Here is a 22,767-nt window from a genome sequence, read left to right as displayed (position 1 = left end):
TACTCTGTCTTATTTTCTCAGTTTATCCACTGAACGTTCGGCGTATTAAATGTCAGAAAGATCACCATCCCCAAATGATGACTCAATTTCGGGGAGATGAAATTCTTTGTTTTGTCCGCTGGCCAGTGACGTGAAAGAGAGAAATGCAGCAAATCCTACAGATGCTTTCTCAATTAAGCCATCATTAGAGCTGCTGGTGACTGGTTTTCTTTTATTATTTAAAAAAAAAAACTATTTGTCAGTATTAAATGTAAACAAATATTCACGTATGTCTTGTTATAAGAATGGGAAGATGCTAAAAGGTGGGAGAGTCTGAAGGTGTGTGTGTGGTAGTGATAGAAGACAGAGGAGAGAGTTGTAGGTCCGGGAAGAGGATGAGGTTGAGAGAGAAGCGGAGAAGATAGACTAAGGAATCAGTGAGCGATGTAATTATTCCTCACAGCAGGGAGAGGGTGAAATTACAACACACAGCATGCTTCACACCATCCAGGGGCTCCGCCTGTGAGTGCATGCAAGTGTGGGCTTGAGCATATATGTATGTTTTTAGACTGTATGCATGTGTGTTTTATTACCGCACACACCCGCAGGAAGAAAGTCTCTGGAAGGGAGGTGAGCAGCGAAAAAAAAAAAAAAAAAAGATGAGTAAGAATGTAGATAGAGTCCACATCAGCATAATCACAGCTGGCTGCACACACAGTGAGGCACACATGTCGCCCTCCACTCCACCAGCCAAAGCCTGCTTTGCTTCATGGCTGATTCTGTGAGCGTTATGGAGTTGTGTTCCCCGGTGAATTTGGGGTGTGAATGAAAATCTCATTTCCAGCTCTAAGCCTCTCCAGTTCAGCAGAACCAAAAGCAGGGAGGGGGTCCTGGATCTAATCAATCTGTTCTCTTATTGGATTGGTTGCCTGCCAGGTGCTGACCAACTGTTTCCCATCATGCATCTGAATGTCACAAGGAGCTACAGTCGCCTGAGAAAAAAGTCTAAAAAATGTCTGTGGGCTTCTCTCAGTTCCCTCGTAGACCTTATTGGTGGCAGCTTGTTTATTTATGTTTTCTACTGTTAACCTCCAACCTCATCTCAGCTTTCAGAAAAATGTGTTTCGGCACATTTGAAAAGAAACGAAAGCATAAACAGTTCTGATCTCTCATGCTAATGCATGCAAATACAAGTGATACTTCAGCCTTAATATTAAACTGTTTGATTTATCTTAATCTGCATTTACAAAATCCTGCTTCTTTTGGAGAAACTAAATACTGGCAAGATGATTTTATTTATTGACAGATGACAAAGAATCCTAATGAAACTGCAAATGCAAACCAGAAGAGCACTCAACAGAGCGCATACCCCACCCACCCCGGATTTTCTATGTGCTGCAATAGATACCACCCAATGCTGTCATACTCCATCATAAATTAGTAGATCACAAAGAGTAGAAATGTATTTTATTGGCTTTTAAAAACTGTAAAATGAAAGAACCATGGTATATATATATATATATATATATATATATATATATATATATATATATATAGTCTGGATATATTTTACAATTATGTACCCTAATAGTATGCTCAAAAAAAAAAGAAGAAAAAACAAACATTTGCATAGATATGAATTGTATATATATGTGTGTGTGATTCCCTTTAATTAATTGCATTGCCATAGATAAAAAGTTCACTGAGACATTAAATTTGATGGGATAGGGATTTTTTTAAATCTTAGAAAAGTTTAGGTGATCTTGACCTTTGACCAGATCACCACCAAATTTGAATTAATTGTTCCTTGTACCCCCCCCCAACAACTCCCAAAGTTTTAATTGAAATACATTCATAATTTTCTGAGTTATCCTGCTAACGGTCAGACAGACACACAGGACCTCTGCACCTCTCGGTGGGCGAGGTAACTAAATACTCTCCAGAAATGCTTTTTTATCGGTCTCTGGCAAGCAGAGCATCGCATTAGCTCAGGTAGAGTTAGCCAATTGGCATGAACTGCTTCTTTCATGCTTCCCTTTCAGAGACTCAATCTTCAGCTGCTCATCTGCCAACTGACTTGTAACATCTAATCATATTCATGGAGGTACACAAAGAACTTCACTGCCAGACTTGTATCACTCTGCTGTTACCTCTCCAGTGCTCCAACCACTGCTCTTGAACAGCACTGTGGACCGTACTGAGCTTTATCAGGACAGGTTCTTTGCACAGCAGGATCCTTGTTGATACTGTGAGAGCATTTTATTGCAATGGTGCAATAATTTCTTTAGAAATTGTGATTTATTGTCAGGTTTGTCACACTATAATAAAAATATAACAATTAAAGTGGACCTATTATAGACATTTCTAGTGCCATATTTTTATTCAGAGATTATAATAGAGAAAATTTGCATAACTCAGCAGTTCAAAATAATTATTATGTATCTGGACCTGGTGCAGCCCCTCAGTTCATCCTCTGTCTGCACCCTTCTTTTTTCCTTTAAGCCAGCTTTTTTTTTTTTATTGGCTGCACCTCATAAACAGAAGGACTGAACAGCAGGTGGGTGGAGCCTCTGTGCTCACATCCAGAGTAGGTTGTTTTGAGTATCCACCACTGTAACTGTATGCATGTACGTGACAGAAAATAAGGATAATATGTCTAGTTTAACTTTGAGCTCAAGATGAGTCCGTTTTTTTTCAATAACCACAAACACAATATTTCCCTAATCCTGCCCAAATATTTCAGTAACCTAAAACTGAATCCACATCGAAGGGAGCAGAATGAGAACCTCACTGTGCTGTGTGCGCTCTTGCCTTGTTTGCAAGGGGGGGGGGGGGGGGGGGGGGGGGGGTAAAAAAAAAAAAAAAAAAAAAGTTGGAACTATAATCCTTGAGAACATATGTTTCCTCCAAATCTTATCTGGCAAAACCAATTAGTAGTATACAAACATTTTTTGCAGGAGATGTAGTCAGACATTTTTCCTCACTCTGATGCCAGCCTTCATTCACTACAGAGACAAATACACAACTAAGCCAGCTGAAAAAGTGCGAAGTGGCAAGAAAACACCGAGTGAACAGTAAAAACAGTAAAAATGAAAAAAAAAAAGAGCACATCTGTCCCGTTAATGTAATCAAGCTACACAGCATCAACCCCCCCCCCCATTTCTGCATTCTTCCCTTTGCGTCAATAATAAATAGCCTCGCACTTTCTGCGGCGATTGTGTTTGATCTAAGGCATCATGTGATGTTACTGGAGGCAGCTTTACTCCAGCACCCAACCAGCCAGCCAGACTCAACAATCTGTTTATCACTTAACAGGGTACAGAGGGGGGAAAAAAACAAAAACAAAACTCTGTTCATCACATTTGCACCCACGCAGCTTCATGCAGAATCCGTCAGCTCCACCTGCCCTTTGCCCGACACACGTACAGTATGCATACGCGCAGGTACAATATGTAAACACAGAACGGCTCTGCTGCGCATGTATGCTGGACGCACACACGTGTCTCTTACATTAGCTAACCAGATTTTACATATGCAGTTAAGTCCTTTAGCTATAAAGGGGAAAGCAGCACTAACAGATTATGCTGGTTTTGCAGTGTCAGTCACCCTGCAGGCATGGCACTGCTCACTTGTTCATCAGCACGCCTGTTTGCACCAATTAACAGTCTGAACGGGGATTTGAGCTCATTACAGAGATCCTGACAAAGGTTTGACAAATCTTTTTGCCACAGTTGTAAACACTGTGATTACCTTTGGGTTTCATGTATAATAAGAATGCTAATAACGAACGCTCCGTTTCTTGAGCGGCATTTGTACCGACTGAGGATGAACTGATAGGAAACATAAGTTAATTTCATTTAACTCGATAAGTCGATTAGATCACCTGCCGAATCAGCCGCTGCTGCTCTCCCCACATTTGTGTAATTATGGCAGTCGGGGAGTGAGGTCTTTGGCATCGGCTGCCCCTTTAATAAAACTTGATTACAGCTTTGAAAACTTTGAATCACTCCTCCTCCTGATTGTCTCTTTCTTCTTTTGACACCACAAGAGCCTTCATTTGTGCCCGGTCCAAACTACCGGTTATTTTCCTCACAGATGTGAAATTAAATTAGGGGGCTGCTGTGGCTGTGTGGACAAGCGCATTAGTTTCTTCCTGCTCGGTTTCGAAATCATAATTTCTTGTAAAAAGTCTCGCCAGCCCCTGAGGCACATTTCCATCGCGGCTGTTCGCACGTCACGTCCGTCCTGTTTGCGTGCGTCTGAAAGTGTTTATGTGTTTGCAATCTCAGCATCTGCCTTTAGTTTCTTTGATTATGGGTGTGCATGTATCTTTGCAAATTAAGGTTACATTCTTCCATTTGTGTTTTTGCCCGTGTGAGCGTTCATGTGCCTGAGTGCGATTTCAGTTACGATAAATGGGTCCCAGGGGAAAACTGAACCACCAGCAGCAGCAGCAGCAGCAGTGTGTTTGATCATTTCTGCACGCCAGTAGTACTTGTCTAAAAGAAGAAAACACACCAGTAGACAACAAATCTTCAGCGTGATGAAGCCGCAGTCGGCTCAGTGTCAAAGCAGCAGTGTGGGTCTTTCTTTCTTAAAGCTACATCTTAAGTCAGACGTGTTGCAGCAAGGTTATTCTGTCATTTGCTAATAAGATTCCTTCAGAATATACCCATCATATGTGAAAACAGGTCAATACAATAATGTGTAAAGCTTTAATATATTACTAAAGCTACTTTAATTGGTAAGAAAGCATTAAAAATATTAAAATCACCACAAAACCACCACCAGTTGAAGGCCCTTTTCCCTGAAAGCAGACAGCAGTAAATTAGTGTTTGGTGATGAGCCTTTCGTTTACAAAGAATGACAGCAGCGTCCCTCTTGTTCAGCGCCGTTTACCTGATAACCCGCCGTGCAGAGAGGCCCATTAATCATTTTCTGTTCCCCCCCGGGCAATAAAAAGAAGCGTGGACATGTAGTTAAACTGAGATGGCTCCATGGATTTGCCATCAAAATCTCAGGCAGATTTATTAGTAACCATTTTTCATCTGCTTCGTATCCCTCTGCAGCTTCTCCTCGTCTGCCCGTTTGACATTTAGGCTCTTTTCCAGACCATCTCGAATGAGATGGCAGTGGCAGAAGTTCAAAGTTTTCATTGCATTCAGTAATAAAAGGGTCGAAGCAACAACATTTGCAACAACTGTCACAAATATTTCTGCTTCCCGGGAGTCAATGCGATGATCCTCTCTCACCTTCTCTCCCTGCAGAGCCCCACTTCATCTCGGCCTATGACATCGGCCTCTTCACCTTCTTTTTCCTGAGGGAGAATGCGGTGGAGCACGACTGCGGCAAGACAGTCTATTCCCGCGTGGCGAGGGTCTGCAAGAACGACATAGGCGGGCGATTTCTCTTGGAGGACACTTGGACCACGTTCATGAAGGCGAGGCTCAACTGCTCACGCTCCGGGGAGATCCCCTTCTACTACAACGAGCTGCAGAGCACCTTCTACCTGCCCGAACAGGACCTTATCTACGGCATCTTCACAACCAATGTGTGAGTGACCCCGAAGCGTGCATGTCCTCACCGCGGCAGTGGACACACACGATTTGTTTGGCTTTTGATGTAGTCTTAGGCGTTTCTAGACTGAACGGTGACACCAAGAGTAAAAAACGTTGGCACACAGCCATTTCATCATGTCTCTGTGTTTGAGGTAAAGCAGTAATGCTTGCAGACACTTAGGGCGCTGAGTGCCGCACCTGTTGAATGCTCCCCTATTAAAGTTCAACCACCTGCCTTTTGTTTACAGACTTTGCACTCCCCTTTCATTCTGATTTATTCACAACTGAACTGTGAAGTGCCTTTTCCATTGCAACATAATTGATGAAAATAGGCTGAAATAAGTTAAGGATGGAAAGTAGAATTTATTTTGATGTAAAAATGTTTTGGTAGTGTTTGGTCTTCAGTCTGTGAACGCACTTACACACATTCACAGAAAATGTCATCGTGGGGAAACAAAAGGGGCTTATTTTATATGAGCCGTCCTTGTTTTTAGATATTAATATTTAACCACAGCACATAACAGTTTATTATTATCTTTTAATGGGGGCTAAACAGATTGGTCGTGTTGCTCATTGCTCGTTTCAAAAGCTCCTGTGTAATCTTGATTCTTCCCTTTAAGAGCAGCGATCTATTATTAACTTTGTTATCAACTTTCACTTTTTAAGTCCCAAATTAACAGTTGCATACGTTGTTAAAGGGCTAAGCTCAAATAATTAATTAATTAAGATGTACATGAATAAAATAATGTGTTCTTTAAAAAAAAATCCCATTAATGGGAGAGGAAATACTTTACAGACATTTACCATCTAAATCAATTCAGTGTGTCCGCATGATGAAAACAAATGTGGGTGTGATGGCGGACATTATTTTAGAGTACTTCAGCTTCAGCCTGCTACTCAGCCAGTGTTCGTGGGTGGATTACTAAAATCCAAAATACACATAAAATAACCCAAAGACACACAGAATGACCACAGATTGATTCGAAAGGATCACGACTGTGTCTGTGCCCCATTTTATTCAAACCTATCCGTTATGTATCTAGTGTGACAGCAGCAGATGAAGCATCCATATTCCACTTTGTATCATAAAGCATAAAATTACAGTAATGTAACACTTACCCATGCATTCCTCCTCAATGTCGCCCTCGCTGTTGAATAGAAAGGATGAACAGCCCCACCAAAACAAGCTGCAGCTGTGCTGAAGAGCCCTTTCAACACCAACAAGAATATTAATAAGGGAACGCTCACACACACACACACACACACACACACACACACACTGTAACACTTGAACTTCTCCTCATTTAGCCCTAAAATTTCATCACTTCATAAGGTTTGTTACTCCAACATTTTCCCGCCTTTATAGAGAGAGACAGTTTTTCCAAAGTTTAGAGCCACCCTGCTGCTGCTAATGATCAGTGCGGATGCACACTAGGGTTTAATCCCGGGATCCGGGATTCCCGGGAAATGCGATCAGAACCATTTCCCGTTTCCCGGGAAACGTTAGACGGGAAACCGGGAAAAAAGTCGCGCGCGTCGTTTTGACTTTCAGAAAGAAAAGAAAGCTTCAGAATGTTAAATTTAAGGAAATATTGAGAGAAGGGTTCGTTTAATGCGAAAAGCATTACTCTTCATTTCAGGCACGTTCAGCCTCCGTTTAAGGCTGGCTTCAGCCTTCATCTCAAGCGTTTTAATAGAGGTATTACACAGTTGTGCTTTTTTCCTCTTTTTGTTGAAATCGTAGGCAATGTGTTTACCCTAAGGTATTTTGTATTATATAATTTTATATTATTATATATTGTTATATTGCATTATATAGCCTATAAAATATGCCTGCCCTAAACAATAAAGAAATATCTGTTTAACTTCGAGTGTTTCTTTTCCTCGTTTGCAGCCGCTTACTAACAATCATGAATTAGGATACGGGCCTAATGTGTGAAGAAATTATCATGAAATAGATTGCTTTAACATATTTCGCTTTTAAAATGGAGTTGAGTAAAATGTATATTTTTTAGGCTATAAGGATTGGCCAGTTTTTCAAAAGACGATTCACAGCGAACCTACTTTAACCCTCAGACACGGTGTTATAAATTTGCTGTTGCCAGAATGGCAATGACCAAGTCGTGGAGCATTACTCAAGGCCCTGTGTTATGTCATATTATAGTGTAGTACGGTAGTTAACTTTTCAATGACTATTACAGCGTTCCACTGGTGGAGATATAGTGCAACAGATGTCGCCACGACAGCGTGGCTCAGCCTTTATCAATGCTGTGGAGATGAACCGTATTGTTTTGCACCAGCAGTTGTAAAATATCTTGGTATAATTCCATGTACAATGGAGGAATATTCAAATTATATTTGTTAAGGGAGTGTTGAGGAACGATACAACACCGCATAGCTCGAGCACTCGAATGTCGAGATGTAGGTTTTATTGCGTTAATCAAGCCGACGTTACCCCCTACTGGGCATAACAGGACATAGCTGGAAAGCTACCTCTACAATATCACAATAGGTTAAGGCCGACACAGGCTACAGAAGGCCTAATTAAAATAAAAAAATAAATAAACTTTTTCCCGGGATTCCCGGGAAATGGCTCGTCATTTCCCGGGATTTGATTCATGTCATTTTCGGGAAAAATATTAAACCCTAATGCACACAGCTCTCTGCCGAGCTGGATGCACAGATTGACTCGCGCTCTCTCTGGTGCGTTTGATTGCTCCAGGTGGGGGTGTAACACACTTCATTAGAGAGAGGAAGCACCAAGAACAAAGGTGTGCGCCTCAGAGATTATTTTATGGCTTTTATGTTTAGTAAAAGTGTAATTGCGTCGCACTTTATCTAATTAGAGGACGGCAGCATGTGTGTGTTTCAGTTTGGTCAGTCTGTTTAACACTGTGGTTGAGAAAAAGATGTCAAGGAACACGCACGTCACCACCGATGATAGATTAGGCTTTTTGTCCAGCCATACTCTTGTGATGGCTGTGGCTCAGGTGGTAGAGTGGGTCATCTACCTTGAGCAAGATACTGAACCCCATGTTGCCCCCGATGCATCCATCAGAGTGCGAATGTTAGCTAAAAAAGCACTTAAGCATAGATAAAAGTGCTCTATGAATGTGTGTGTGAATGCTATATAAATACCATTCAATTAATATGTGACTACATTTAAGAACAGTTAAACAGCACATTTCTTTATCTGTATCCATGGTCTTTATTTTTAATGCCTCTTCACACTGCAGTTTTTGCAGATTGCAAATTATCTGAGCACATTTATGCTCCTCTTAAGACTTCCCTCAGGACAAACCCTCTGAACCTTGCGTGCCATTGAATAACTAAACACGCTGAGAAATAATGGGCAAGGATACAGCAAAACTAAATCAGAGCAGCACTTTCTGTATAGTTGTTGTTTCTTACTTGGGAAAAAATATATATGAGAGAGAGAGAGAGAGAGAGAGGACAGTCATGAAGTATATTGCAGATGTCAGATGTCACACATACCCCTTTAGATTTGCAAGTCGAATCTGAAGTCAAAGTCATGTGAAACTATTAAGAGTTGGTAATAAACCCTGCAAGTGTGGCAAAATGTTGTCTTGGACTGTACACACACTTAGTGTGTGTGTGTGTGTGTGTGTGCACACAGAAAGTGTGCCTTTGTGTAAGGAAGCATAGCCGCTGCTTTTCAGATGTAGATTCACAGTTCTGTCTGGGGAGAAGTTGAATCATGCCTCTCACCTTCTGCTCTCTCACCTGTTAAGCCGCCGGCAGTTGACACTGCATTGCTGCTTCCCATCAGCCTGCAGCCATTTTTGGTGATAGATGGAACGAGCGTGAGAGAGCAGGAAATGGCTGAGAGACAAAAGAAATGAAAAGCCAGGGGGATAAAGAAAGAGAGAAGGAGATAGAGAAATGAGAAGAGGTAATGAGAAAAATCATTGAGCTCCAAGCTTTTGTCTTTCTTCCATTGTCTCCTCCTTCCATTCTGAAGCGACTTGCCGGTCCATCCTCCAAAACTGCTTCGCTCTTTGGGGCTGGATATGTTAATGCAATCACCACAAACACTGTCTCCATCTGTCTGGCCTAAATTGAGCAGGCTCACAGCTGCTCCCAGGAGTTTGGGGCTGTAAAACAAAACAGGAAGAGCTGGAACGGAGTACTTATACCCTCTATCTGCTCAGTCTTGGCCAGGTCTCAATACTGTAAATCGACCTCCTCCCTCTCCCTGTAACTCCCCCGGTTTGTCCCGTGGTCAGTTGTAAATGGCCGAAATGACACTCATTTATTTGTGTTACACTTTAGAGCTGTGTTTGGCAGGCAGAACTACAGTTATGGTCATCAGTGAAGTCACTAGTCGAGAAATAACAGCAAAAATGTTTTGTTTCCTCTTCAAAAAGAAATCTGAAGACGCTGCTTTGGGCTTAGGGAAGCAAAATGAGCATTTTGAAGCGTTCTCTCAATTTCTGCAGATCAAACGATTATAAAGGTAGGCACTGATTTTGTATTACACTGCAAAGCATGCTGCTGTGTGTAAACAGATTTAAAAAGTAATGGTTTTCACCCCTCACTCAATATCTACAAAGCCCACTAAGCAAAAGCAGCTCCCTAACAGAGTGTCAGCAACCTCTTTGATCCCCCCCCCCCCCCCCCCCCCCCCCCGTGTCTGTGCATTCAGGTGCAGTGCTGAGTGTAGGTTATCTATGTTTTGGGCAGTGTGTTGGGCAGAAAAATAGATTTCCCCTAATGATTTCACGCTTACAGAGTGAAAAAAACACGATTTGTTATGTAGCTTATGTCATATGATTCAAACGGGAGTGTGTGTTTCGCTGCGGTTTCATTCTGTCCTGCTTCATCCCACAATGAGAGTATTCTTGTAGATGCTTCCTTCATTCCTTCCTTCCTTCCTTCCTCATCTGCACTTTGCGGCTCGATGGTCTCCCTTTAGAAACACACGCGGCCTGGCGTCTTTTTAACAACGCTTCCAAAAATGCACACAATTAGTGACGCAGTTGCCCCTCGGTGGCATTATGGCTTCTGTGTTGACGCACACATAAGCATCATCTAAGCTTCCAACTGTAAGCCCAAATAACCTTTATGTTAGCATTATTGCTTTAGCGGGTTGTTTTTCTCCGACTTTAAAAAGCTCATACAACAGACAGATTTGTTTGGGTTGTAAAATTGGTGATGATTGATCCATGAAATTATTTGACAAAAATTATAATTAACAGCCTGATTTCACATTGGGTAATGAGAAAAACACACAGACACACACCACCACCACCATCCAGCAGAGCCTGTCATGCTGTAAGGAAGATTTTAGCATTCTATCAGAATAAGGGCACTTAAGTCCTAAGAGCACAGCCAGGTCTTTTAATTAACTCAGGTTCCTCATTGGCAGGGTCCTTCTGTGCAGTGATTCTCCTGCTGAGGTGTCTAACCTGCCATTACTAACTAATTATGAGCCTCCTTATCTATTTCTAGGTGACTTCACTGACCCCCCACTCCACTTCTCCAGTTCTTGGAGGGGGTCTCATATTTGAGAGGTTAGCAGTGGGATATGGAGTGCTGCAACAAATGGTCCATTAATTGATTAGTCTGTAATTTGGATAAGTGATTTATCTATTAAGTAACTTATGAGACAGATGATCTGCTGCTTTCCTCCGCTGTATAGCTCTATAAATTATGTATGTTTGGGGTTTTGGATCAATCGGAAAAGAGGAAATTAGTCATTACACCTATGCCCAACCTCACACAGCGGATATTTTTGACAATTCAATTTTTTTTTTTTTTTCTGGTTGAAGAAAAATGGAATAACCTGAGCGTTGTGAATGTGAATGGAAAGTAGAGATTTCTTTAAGGTCTGGGTTGTACTACAGACTAGCAAGTTCATGCTAAGGTCTCCAGATGGCCTCGCTCAAAGCCCAAGTAAAAATTTGGCAGAGAGAGAAGTGGGTGTCAGATTTTCCAGAAAGTTACAGAAATTGTTGGACCCGTCTCTTTCACATTTGTCAGTGGGGAGATGTGCGAGTAGATCTTTAGCCTTTCTCCGACAGCTTAAGTTAATTGTTTCTAGTAAAGTTGCTGCTGCTTCAACAGAGAAATCACCGCTAACTAGTTTGAGCCTCCCACAGAAAATGATTTCATTAGAGACTAAACGATCGTTAGCTTCAGCTCTAATAGTCACTCAGCGTGTCAAAGTTTTAATGCACGTCAAACTGACTGAGACATACCCCTGGCTTACTCGCAGAACACCTAGGCACCCTGAAAGCCTTCCTACCCTCAGAAAGTATGTGACTGACTCCAAGTGAGATCAGATTTGACGTGTACGATAAATGATATTCTGGGCAGCCGAGTGAGGCAAGCCACATAACTGTACCGTATTTCTGATTTTACACAATGTTCTCTTCCCGTCATATCACTGACATCCAATCTAGCTTGAAATGAACTGGGAGCCCCTCTTGAAGACTGAGCCTGATCTGAATACAGCTTTACAGAATCTTCCCCCTCTGTGCTAGCACTGTTTATTTTATTCACATGCACACATTTTCTTTTTAATCCATTGGAATTTTTTTTAACTTTCCTTAATTTTTTTTTTTTTTTTGCCTGTTTGAGTCAACATACAGCAAACATAGGTCAAGCCCCACTGAGGTTGAATTATATCTCAGATTGTTAACAATGCTGTTGTTGTCGCTGCCATTTCTTGCGACCGCTTAAATCGAACAGCTGGATTTTTATGCAGCCTATTGAACTCATGGTCTTGCTTTATTGTTTGGTGTAGGTGTTGCTGACTCAGTCTGCCTCTGAATGTGACTGTTTTGGGCCAAAGCTGTTGCTTTTGCTGGCATATTGTTGTGCAGTATAAAAATATGTATGGATAATCCTGGCAGCCTCTGCTCAATTTCTGGTCCCTGCAGCCATGTAGCTCTGCTGAGTGGGCCCTTTTCCTTTTTTGCTGCGATGCAGGTATTCAGCAAGGTTGAAACATTGGCCTTAATGTGGTTTGAGCGGTACCCTTTCTCACACAAAATGAGGTTAGGTGCATTAGCTAAAAAGGCTGGGGATTCAGCCGTGCTGTGCTACATTGTCTCTGCACTGATATGTGTAAACGATGCACGTGCATTTTACTTGTCAAATGAGTTTATTTATAGAGCAAGTTAAAAACAGATTTATTAAGGTCATAATTTGACCGGTGAGGTCATCTTACCAGTCGGAAGCTACAGAAAAAAGATGTTGAGTAAGAAAAAGGGAGATCACAAACGGGACGAGCGTGCAGCAGCGACTATACGAGCACAGAGCCTAAAACGATAAGGTTATCAAGTGAGATTCATATCAGCCTCTTGTGTTTACCAGGCAGACTCACTGGTGTGCTGATCTTTACTGATTGTGGTTTGCAGGAAGGCATGGAGCCAGACTGAGTGAGGAGTTCATTACATTCTTAACACCTCTTTTTTGGGGGGGCTGAACTTGGAAAACTGCCATGGCATCTGCAGAATCGTGTTCTGGGTGAATTAAGTTCTCACTTCCTTTAATTGAAGGATAAACCTGGTATTTTTGCTATGTCTTTCTTATTGTCAACAAGTCTCGAAAAAGCATGACAACTGGCAGTGTGTTAATATAGTTTCCTTTTTAATTTCCTAAAACAGCTGGCCCTGCAGTTTTTTTTTTTAGCCTACTTAAACTGCAGTAAACAGAAAAGTTGGACTATTTTCAGCAGTGCATTAATTCACACTGGGTGATATAATGAGTATCTCTGGCAGCATGATAGTGTATAGGGGGCCAGAGTTAAAATTAACTTCACTGTGTTGATGGTAATAAAGAAATGTTTTCTGCTGAATTGAATCCTGTGTTATACTGTACCGACCTATAGATGCACACACCGTCCACGCTAGTTCACTCAATGCTGCACGGCAGAACTTCAGATTCTTCACGGCACAGATTCAACTTGAGATTTCCATATCGACATGATAGCGTTACACAGTTGCTGCGGATTGGTCAGGTTCACATCCATGTTGGGAATCTCTCATACCAAAGGTGCTCTACTGGACTGAGATCAGGTGATTGTGGAGAGCATTTGAGTACAGTGAGCTCAATGTCATGTCCAAGATACAAGTTTGAGATGCTTTGAGCTTTGTGATAGGGTGTGTTATTCTGCTGGAAGCAGCCATCAGAAGATAGATAAGATAAGATAAGATAAAGGCATAGCACTGTTGCCTTCCTATCAGCTTGAAGCAGTCTGGCCATTTTCCTCTGACCTCTGACATCAACGAGGCATTTCCACCAAGAGAACTGCTGCTCACTGGATATTTTATTTTTTGACATCCATTTTCTGTAAACCCTAGAGATGGTTGTGTGAGAAAATTCCAGTAGATCAGCAATTTCTGAAATACTCAGACCCATCTGGCACTAAACGATGTTCACAGTCCCTTAAACCACCTTTCTTTTCCACTCTGATGCTAAGTTTGAACTTCAGTAGGTTGTCTCAGTCATGTCTACATGCCTAAGCGCACTGAGTTGCTACCATGTGACTGGCTGATAGATATTGCCGTTAACAAGCAGTTGAACAGGTGTACCTTCTAAAATGAGTACAAAATATCAGCAGATTTAGTCATTATATAAAACTAGCAATACCACAATCTAAAGTATTTAACCTTTTAAATATTTTATACAGAGACGTGTCATTATCATTATTGATGCATTTATTAATAAGCAGTACTTTAATGCTGTGCCAAGAGATGACTCATTTTAGCTGTAGATAGAGGCCTGAAATCAGTAGGGCAAAGCATAAAGTATAGTACAAGTATAAAAATATAGCACTGCAAAATCAGTGCCAAGTACGCTATCTACATAAATGTAAATGTTATGTATTACTTTGGTGAATGTGCATTAATCAGTGGAGACTTCTGGACATGGAAAGAAAGCAGATCTATCTCTCCTTCCATTTCATATTCTCTGCAGAAAGGCACAGACCTGCGGGGTGCACAGCAAAAGCATGCAATGAAAACCCCAAAAACAACACAAACTGTGCAAAGTGTTAAAGTAAATTAGCTAAAACTGTTGCGACCTTGAAAGATCCCTTTTAATCTTATTTGTATTTTCAATAATTTAGTTGGCAGTAACAGATTTAAACAATAGGTAAATATTTTACGTTTCTATTTTATTTTGATGTTATGCCAAATATTACTGTGATAAATGTTGCTACTATGGGGTCAGAGTTCAGGATGTGATGTCATCAACTATCGCGAGGTTGGTGAGCAGTGCAACCTCTGGTGAATGTTTTTTTGTTACTTTCTCTCGTTCATCTGTGCTCATGTTTGTGCCTGCTTTGTGGAGTCATTCAGAGAATCGGGAATAAAAAAAGTTGCTGAACTGAAGATGGAATCCTGTCTTTTTAAGAGGGCAACATAAACTTGGTGTTTCCGCCCGGTTGAAGTGTTTTCTTCACCGCGAAGCAAGACGAGAGAGAGCGACAGATGCGGACTCGGTGCGAGCTAGCACTAGCTGCTAACCAAGGCTACTGACTCCAAGAGCCCCGAGGAAGAAGGTAAAACGTTTTGATCATGGCCGAAGTGCAACAGATGTCATCTGACTGGGAAAGCCTGGTGGCTGAGATAGAAGAAAAGTTGTTGAGTCTGAAAGCACAGGACCTGAAGGATGTGTGTACAGCCCTCAGCCTAACTGTAGATGAACGTGACAGCGACGTAGCACGTAAGTTGAGAAGGTGTATTCTTCAGTATATAGAGGGAGAAGATATTACCTCAAGAGAAGATGAAGGAATGTCTGTTTTGCTGAAACTCAATGACCAAATCGACGAATTAAAAGAGAAATGTGAGTACAGTGAAGTACCCTTGCCTCAAAATGTCATCCAGAAGCGCCACCCTGTGGCCGAAAATGAAATTGCACCCAGTGATGTAGAGGGACAAAGGGAGAGTGACTTGACCATGAATGCAACAGCTGCTATAGCTAGCCAAAATGTCTCTTTTGTCCACCCGCTGTATAGAAGAGAGTTAAAAATAACTGGACAGATTGGGGAACCAAATCAAAGGGACAAATTAACATACTCAAGTCTGGAAAGACAGATTCTAAAGGCACTGAAAAAAGGATATGATGAGGAAGACGTTGTCGAAGCTGTTATTCAAGCAATAGCTCCTGGAACAAAACTAAAAAGTTATTTAGAGAGTAGGATAGACCTGACGCTGCAAGCCCTCAGACAAATCCTGCGGACCCACTACATTGAAAAAGATTCCACTGAGCTGTATCATTCTCTCACACGTGCAGTTCAGGAACCTAAAGAGACGCCCATACAGTTTCTGATGCGAGCCATGGACATGAGACAACAAACTGTCCTTGCCTCAGAAAGAGTCAAGTCTGGTCTGAAGTACAGTGCAGAACTAATTCAAAACCAGTTCCTTCAAACAGTGATGACTGGTCTTCGTGATGACACCATTCGAACAGACATGAAACCACACTTACAAACCCCCAAAGTGACTGATGAAGCTCTTCTGGAGAAAATGACTGCTGCATACAGTCTGGAAATGGAAAGGAGAAACAAGCTGTTAACCACACCGAAAACCAAAATGATCAGTGTGGCAGCAATTAATGAGGAAAATGAAGGAGCTGAATGCGAACATGTGTCTAAACCCAACAAGAACAAAGGTGGGGAAGCAAATAAACGTGATACACTCATGGACAAAGTGGATCAAGGTAACAGAGCCATATGTGAAGCTATTCAGAACCTCACAACACACATTGCAACCCTTCAGCAGAGCCCGCAGTCTCAACAAAGAGCGAATGGAGAGCCAAACGGAAAATACAGAACCCAACCTAAGACTGGGAACAGCCGAAAATGTCAAAAATGTCAACAGTCCAATCCTGATGGAAGGTGTGCTCATTGCTACAAGTGCGGCAGTACTGAGCACTGGGCAGCAGGTTGCCGAATGAAAAACGTAAGAGCCAGCACAAGCAAAATTGAAATCCTGCACTGTCCCACTGAAAGCGCAGAGAAAGCAGATCTTCTCAGTCTAGGAGCACCTCTCACTGGTAAACAATTGCAAACTGCAAAACTGGTGGGGAGGAGGTGTCTAGTTCGAGCCTCCCTAGGAGGAGTGGACACTACAATACTGTGGGACACGGGCTCACAGGTATCAGTAGTGGGAATGGGCTGGAAAAGAAAACATTTGCCAGATGTGGAAGTCAGACCGGTGACTGAGCTGCTTGAAGATGGATCGTTAGAGCTTTCAGCGGCAAATGGAACTGACATCCCATATCAGGGATGGATGGGGATTGAAGTGACTTTAGCTAAAGATGCTGTAGCTGGAATGAGCGACAAACCTGTCCTGGTCCCCATCCTGGTGGCAAGCCACGATATGGAACGCCCAATAATCGGCTTTAATGTGATTGAGGAATTAGCCCTGACCAATGACACACATGAAGACTGCATGCGATCCGGTCATATGGTTAAGAGACTTTGCTCAGCACTGGAGGTAGGTCACAGAACTGCAAAGGCTGTTTTATCTGTTTTGAAAAAGCCAAAGCTTGAAAATCAGCCCCATGTAGCCAGAGTGGGTAGACAACCAGTGACCATCCCCCGTAACAAAGTGATGGGGGTGCAGTGCGGCCGACTAAACAAGAGTATGGTGGGTGCATCACACGTAGTGCTAGAGCCAAACCTTGAAGCACCCTGGCCATCTGGTCTTGCCATTAGAGCACAGCTGATTAAGCTCCCTCCAGGAGATCATGAAAACATTGAAGTGACTGTTGAGAATGTGACTGATAATGACATTGTGCTACACAGTCGCACCACACTTGGCCTGTTGTACAGTGTGGATGCCATCTACCCATTGCAGACAAAACTGGCTGATGAACAGACTCCGCAGACACCACACAGCTGTGCTGCTCCACCCACACAGCAGTCAAGTGGAGAGCTACGAGGTGAGCCATGGGACCCACCTGTGGACCTGAGCCATCTATCCGAGGACCAACGACAGCAGGTACAGCAGATGCTCAGGGAAGAGTGTGATGTTTTTGCTAAGGATGACTGGGATACAGGGTGCATTAAAGATTTGGAGATGGAGATACAGCTAAAAGACAATGTGCCTGTTCAAAGAACATATAATGCGATCCCCAGACATCTCTATCAGGAAGTTAAAGCGCACATACAGGACCTACTCCACCGAGGCTGGATCCAGAAATCCTGTTCTTCATACTCTTCACCTGTGGTATGTGTCAGGAAGAAGGATGGGAGTCTGCGGCTATGTATAGACTACAGGCTACTGAATGGGAAAACACTACCTGACCGTCATCCCATCCCGAGGATACAAGAGATTCTGGAAAACCTGGGAGGCAACTCCTGGTTCACGGTGCTGGACCAGGGAAAAGCATACCATCAGGGCTTCATGAGTGAGAAAAGCAGACCCTGCACTGCATTCATAACGCCATGGGGACTCTACGAGTGGGTGAGGATCCCATTCGGGCTTACGAATGCCCCTGCCTGTTTCCAACGCTATATGGAAGGATGCTTGGGAGACCTCAGAGATGAAGTGTGTGTCCCGTATTTGGATGATGTATTGGTCTTTAGTCCTGACTTCGATCAACACATCCAAAATGTAAGACAGGTGCTCAGGAGGCAGCGAGAGTGTGGCATAAAGCTGAGACCAAAAAAATGTGACTTTTTCAAAAGTGAGGTCTGTTATGTGGGTCGTGTGATTTCTGCAGAGGGATACAGGATGAATCCTAAGGAAACAGAAGTAGTTCAAGCACTGAAGCACGAGACACCAACCACTGTGCGAGAGGTGAGAAAACTAATGGGTTTCCTTAGCTATTATAGATCCTACATCCCAGATTTCTCCAGGACAGCCAAGCCCCTTTATGAACTGTTAGCCAAGCCAAAATCTGAGGTGAAGCAAAACCAAAAGAAAAAGGGGTGTAGCCGCAAATCAGCCCAGTTACCACCTTCCCATCCAGTTCAGTGGACCTCCTCCCACAAAGAGATACTGAACCAAATTGTGGATCAGCTGACCAACCCACCTGTTATGGCATACCCAGATTTGGAGAAGCCCTTTGTGCTTCACGTAGATGCTTCTGAAGATGGCTTAGGTGCGGTTTTGTACCAACGGCAAGAGGGGGTACTCAGAGTGATAGCATATGGATCAAGAACCTTAACAGCAGCAGAAAGAAATTACAAGCTACATTCTGGTAAACTGGAATTCCTCGCGCTGAAATGGGCTATCACAGAACGGTTCCGTGACTACCTCTTCCACGCACCTCACTTTACAGTCTACAGTGACAATAACCCTCTGACCTATGTCACCAAGTCAGCAAAACTCAATGCAGCAGGACATCGCTGGGTTGCAGAGTTGGCAGACTATAGGTTCACATTGAAATACAGGCCTGGAACAGCAAATAGAGATGCAGACTTCTTGTCACGCAGACCAAAGCCCATCGAGGAGCTCATTCAAGAATGTACGGAGGAATGCCCACAGGAAGCTGCTGAATGCATCACGAAAGCTCCGCACCTGGACAAAATAGGTGAGGTGAATTGGATATCAGCTGTTACCTGTAACGAAGATGTGCTGTCAGAAGGGTGCAGCATCACTGAGCCACTTCAGCCTCTTGCAGTAGAGGACATGAGAACAGCTCAAAACACAGACCTCATCATAAACAGAGTGGTGGCCTTAAAAAGGACACACGCCCACATGAAACATAAAGACAAACTGGCAGAGAATGAAGGTGTCAGACAGCTTCTCAGAGAGTGGCCCCGCCTACACATGGATGGTGATGGTATCCTCAGAAGGGAGACGGCGACACGAAAACAGCTAGTTGTTCCTGATTGTCTGAAGCCAGTTGTGTACAAACTCCTGCATGAGGAGATGGGACACTTAGGTGCAGATAAAATGGTAGCACTGGCAAGAGAACGCTTCTTCTGGCCTAAGATGAGACAGGAGATGGAGCACTATGTCACAAATGTGTGTTGCTGCATAAAGAGAAAGAAGCCTCACAGAATAACCAGAACAGCTATACAGAGTATAGAGACCTCTGCACCGTTTGAGATGATCTGCATTGACTACTTACATCTGGACAGGTGTAAGGGAGGTGAAGAATACATACTGGTCGTTGTTGATCATTTTACAAAATATGCACAGGCGTATGCAACGAGAGACAAGTCTGGGAAGACTGCAGCCAAAAAGCTTTTTGATGACTTTATCATGCGTTTTGGTTTTCCATCCAAGATACACCACGACCAGGGAAAAGAGTTTGAAAACACTCTCTTTCACAAACTCCAAAGCTACTGTGGTATCCGCCACTCCCGCACTTCTCCATATCACCCCCAGGCTAATCCTGCAGAGCGCTTCAATAGGACGCTGCTAGGAATGCTGCGCACACTGGAAGAGTCTCAGAAGGCAAGGTGGAAGGAGCACCTGAACAAAGTGGTTCATGCTTATAACTCAACTGTGCATGAGGCAACAGGGTTTTCTCCATTCTTTCTTCTCTTTGGTCGTGAACCAACACTACCAGTGGACCTGATGTTCCCCAGGAAGGGAAGGGAAAGAAACCAGTCACAGACTGGCTATGCAGAGAAGTGGAGAGAAGCCATGCAGGAGGCCTATGCGATTGCGATGCAGAATATGAAAAAAAATGCACGAAAAGGACAGAAAACCTACAATCAGAACGCATGGAGTTCTACCCTGGGGTCAGGTGACCATGTCCTGGTGAGAAACCTGACGCCTAGAGGTGGCACTGGAAAACTACGCAGCTACTGGGAAGATCTGATTTATGTTGTCAAGGGAAGGAAAGGACCTGATAGCCCTGTGTATGTAGTTGAGCCATTGCAAGGAACAGGGAGACAACGGGTGTTACACCGAAACCTACTCCTGCCGTGTCCTTACCTGGTTGAGGTGCAAGAGGAGCCCAGCCTGAAAGAGAAAAGCAATGGAGACAAAACAAAGCAGAGAACAAGGAGACGGCATAAAGCCAAGCACACTTACCCCACTGATGCAAGCAGTTCCAGTGATGAGGAAAATCACATGTGGGCAGCAGTGAGGCGGGCAAATCCACCCCTCAATATAGAAGCAAAAGAGTTTTGCCCCCGGAGTGAAATGCTCAGAGGTGAACCTGAGGAGGTGTTCATACCTGAGGAGCACTCTGAAGAGGAACATGAGGAGGAACAACATGAAGTGCCATCTATGGAACTTGAGGATGAACAGAGTGATGCTGAAACAGGGAGAGAAAGGCCTAAAAGAGTCCGACAGCCCAGGCGTGTCTACACCTATGACCAGCTGGGGCAGCCGACCTTTCAGCCGCTGGAAACCTGCCCTGTTAGTATGAGGGAGTCCTCCAGAACCAGCCATGGCCTGCTAACCAGTCCATAATCCATGTATCCTTTTTACATTGAATAGAGGCTCACACACACATATACAAGACAACTACAAGTTAGTTTATTTGTGATTTGTTATACAGTTATAGTTCACGGGGATGTGGTAATTCAAATGCATCACAGAATATAAAAACAGGTTTTCTGAACATTTATTTCAATAATAAGTACAGAAAATGGGGAACTAAGCTAACATGTTGGAGTTAAGGCAGTAGTGTGGTACATACTGTAAAGTGAGAACTAGTAATGTGTACACTTACTGATAGGCATGCAGAACACATGGCTATGAAATGTGTGAATACACAGTTCTGGGTGTAAATGGTAATTTCCTTGTCCCATTTGTGAAGATTTGGGGGGCCCACCAATGCTTCTATGGACTATGCACCTTACAATACTTATGGACTGTAGACATTTGATCCTGTATTGTGGCCATGAGAGACCATTAGAAAGAAAAAAAAAATGAAGAATGGACTGTTAAGATAGCACAGCCTCATCATCCTGTAAAAGAGAAAAAAATGTGATGTGTATGATACTCACCTGTTTATGTACCTTTGCATCAAATGTTCAGTTAAGAAATTAAGAAAATGTTCTGCAACATTTTTTTTAGTGGGGGAGGGTGTTGCGACCTTGAAAGATCCCTTTTAATCTTATTTGTATTTTCAATAATTTAGTTGGCAGTAACAGATTTAAACAATAGGTAAATATTTTACGTTTCTATTTTATTTTGATGTTATGCCAAATATTACTGTGATTAATGTTGCTACTATGGGGTCAGAGTTCAGGATGTGATGTCATCAACTATCGCGAGGTTGGTGAGCAGTGCAACCTCTGGTGAATGTTTTTTTGTTACTTTCTCTCGTTCATCTGTGCTCATGTTTGTGCCTGCTTTGTGGAGTCATTCAGAGAATCGGGAATAAAAAAAGTTGCTGAACTGAAGATGGAATCCTGTCTTTTTAAGAGGGCAACAAAACCACAGTAAAGAAATTGGAGAGAATGACAGAGGTGGACATGGATACATTCTGTAAAACAAGACAGGGAATTAAAAAGACCACATGTGACAGGAAGAGGCTGCTGGAATGAGATGAATCACTTAAAGAAGTAACTTCACTCACATTGGCAGTAATCGCCGTGGCCCTGGGCCTCAGAGAGTGGCGAAGCAGCGGCAGCAAGCAGCATAGCAGATGTCAAACAGCTTTTCAATCACTTTCCCAGGCTTTTAAGCAGACTCAAAACATATGGCTGCGTCCATTAGTGCAATAGGCTGCAGTCCTTTCAGTGCACCCTTTCGCTCTGCTCTCTTGGCATTATGTGCCGCAACGCGCCGTCAAAGCAGAGCTCTCAACCAACCTGGACCATGTCAGGCTTTCTGTGAGGGAATTTAGCGTTAATGCAAGCTGCAGCTACAGCACGACCACGAAGCCGCAGTTTTACTTCCTATTATGTCAAACTGTGTAGCAGCGTCTGTGCGAACGTGCAAACTGTTGTGGCTGTGTCCCTCAGTGATTGCAGCACATTTGCCTGTGGTTTCCTCCACTTGGGGTTTGGTTACTGCTGGCTCACCACAGCGCTCGCTCTGCTTCACGCGTTTTCTCCCTGCCACTCTTTTCTCCACCAGAGCCACTGGGGGGGAAAAAACCAAAACAGAGAAAAAGTCTTTTACTGAAGTGTGCAGGCTGTTTTCCTCAATAGCCTTTGAGTCAGTCAATGAGCCACCTGTTTGGCTTTCCCTGATGTTTAGTCAGAACTCATTTGGAGCTGCACAGCACTTTGCTTCCCTGCGGTAATGACAGAACGCATTAGTTATTTCACTGCCCTGAACTGGACCACTGAGAAAGTAGTATTCAAAACAAAAATCAGCAGAAGAAATCAGCA

The 22,767-nt window shown here is 43.0% G+C and overlaps 1 protein-coding gene across 2 annotated transcripts in view; it reads left to right on the top strand.

Annotated features, from left to right (window-relative positions):
- sema5ba (sema domain, seven thrombospondin repeats (type 1 and type 1-like), transmembrane domain (TM) and short cytoplasmic domain, (semaphorin) 5Ba) overlaps window positions 1-22,767 on the top strand; it is a 180,208-nt gene that overhangs the window by 108,833 nt on the left and 48,608 nt on the right. For both annotated transcript variants that reach the window (XM_030757795.1, XM_030757794.1), the window contains exon 9: window positions 5,247-5,532. In XM_030757795.1, the coding sequence (XP_030613655.1) occupies window positions 5,247-5,532 (286 nt within the window). The remainder of the gene's footprint in view (window positions 1-5,246; window positions 5,533-22,767) is intronic.

Source organism: Archocentrus centrarchus, chromosome 21, assembly GCF_007364275.1.
Source record: "Archocentrus centrarchus isolate MPI-CPG fArcCen1 chromosome 21, fArcCen1, whole genome shotgun sequence".
NCBI classification, from domain to species: domain Eukaryota; kingdom Metazoa; phylum Chordata; class Actinopteri; order Cichliformes; family Cichlidae; genus Archocentrus; species Archocentrus centrarchus.
This window is presented reverse-complemented; position numbering and strand designations above follow the sequence as displayed.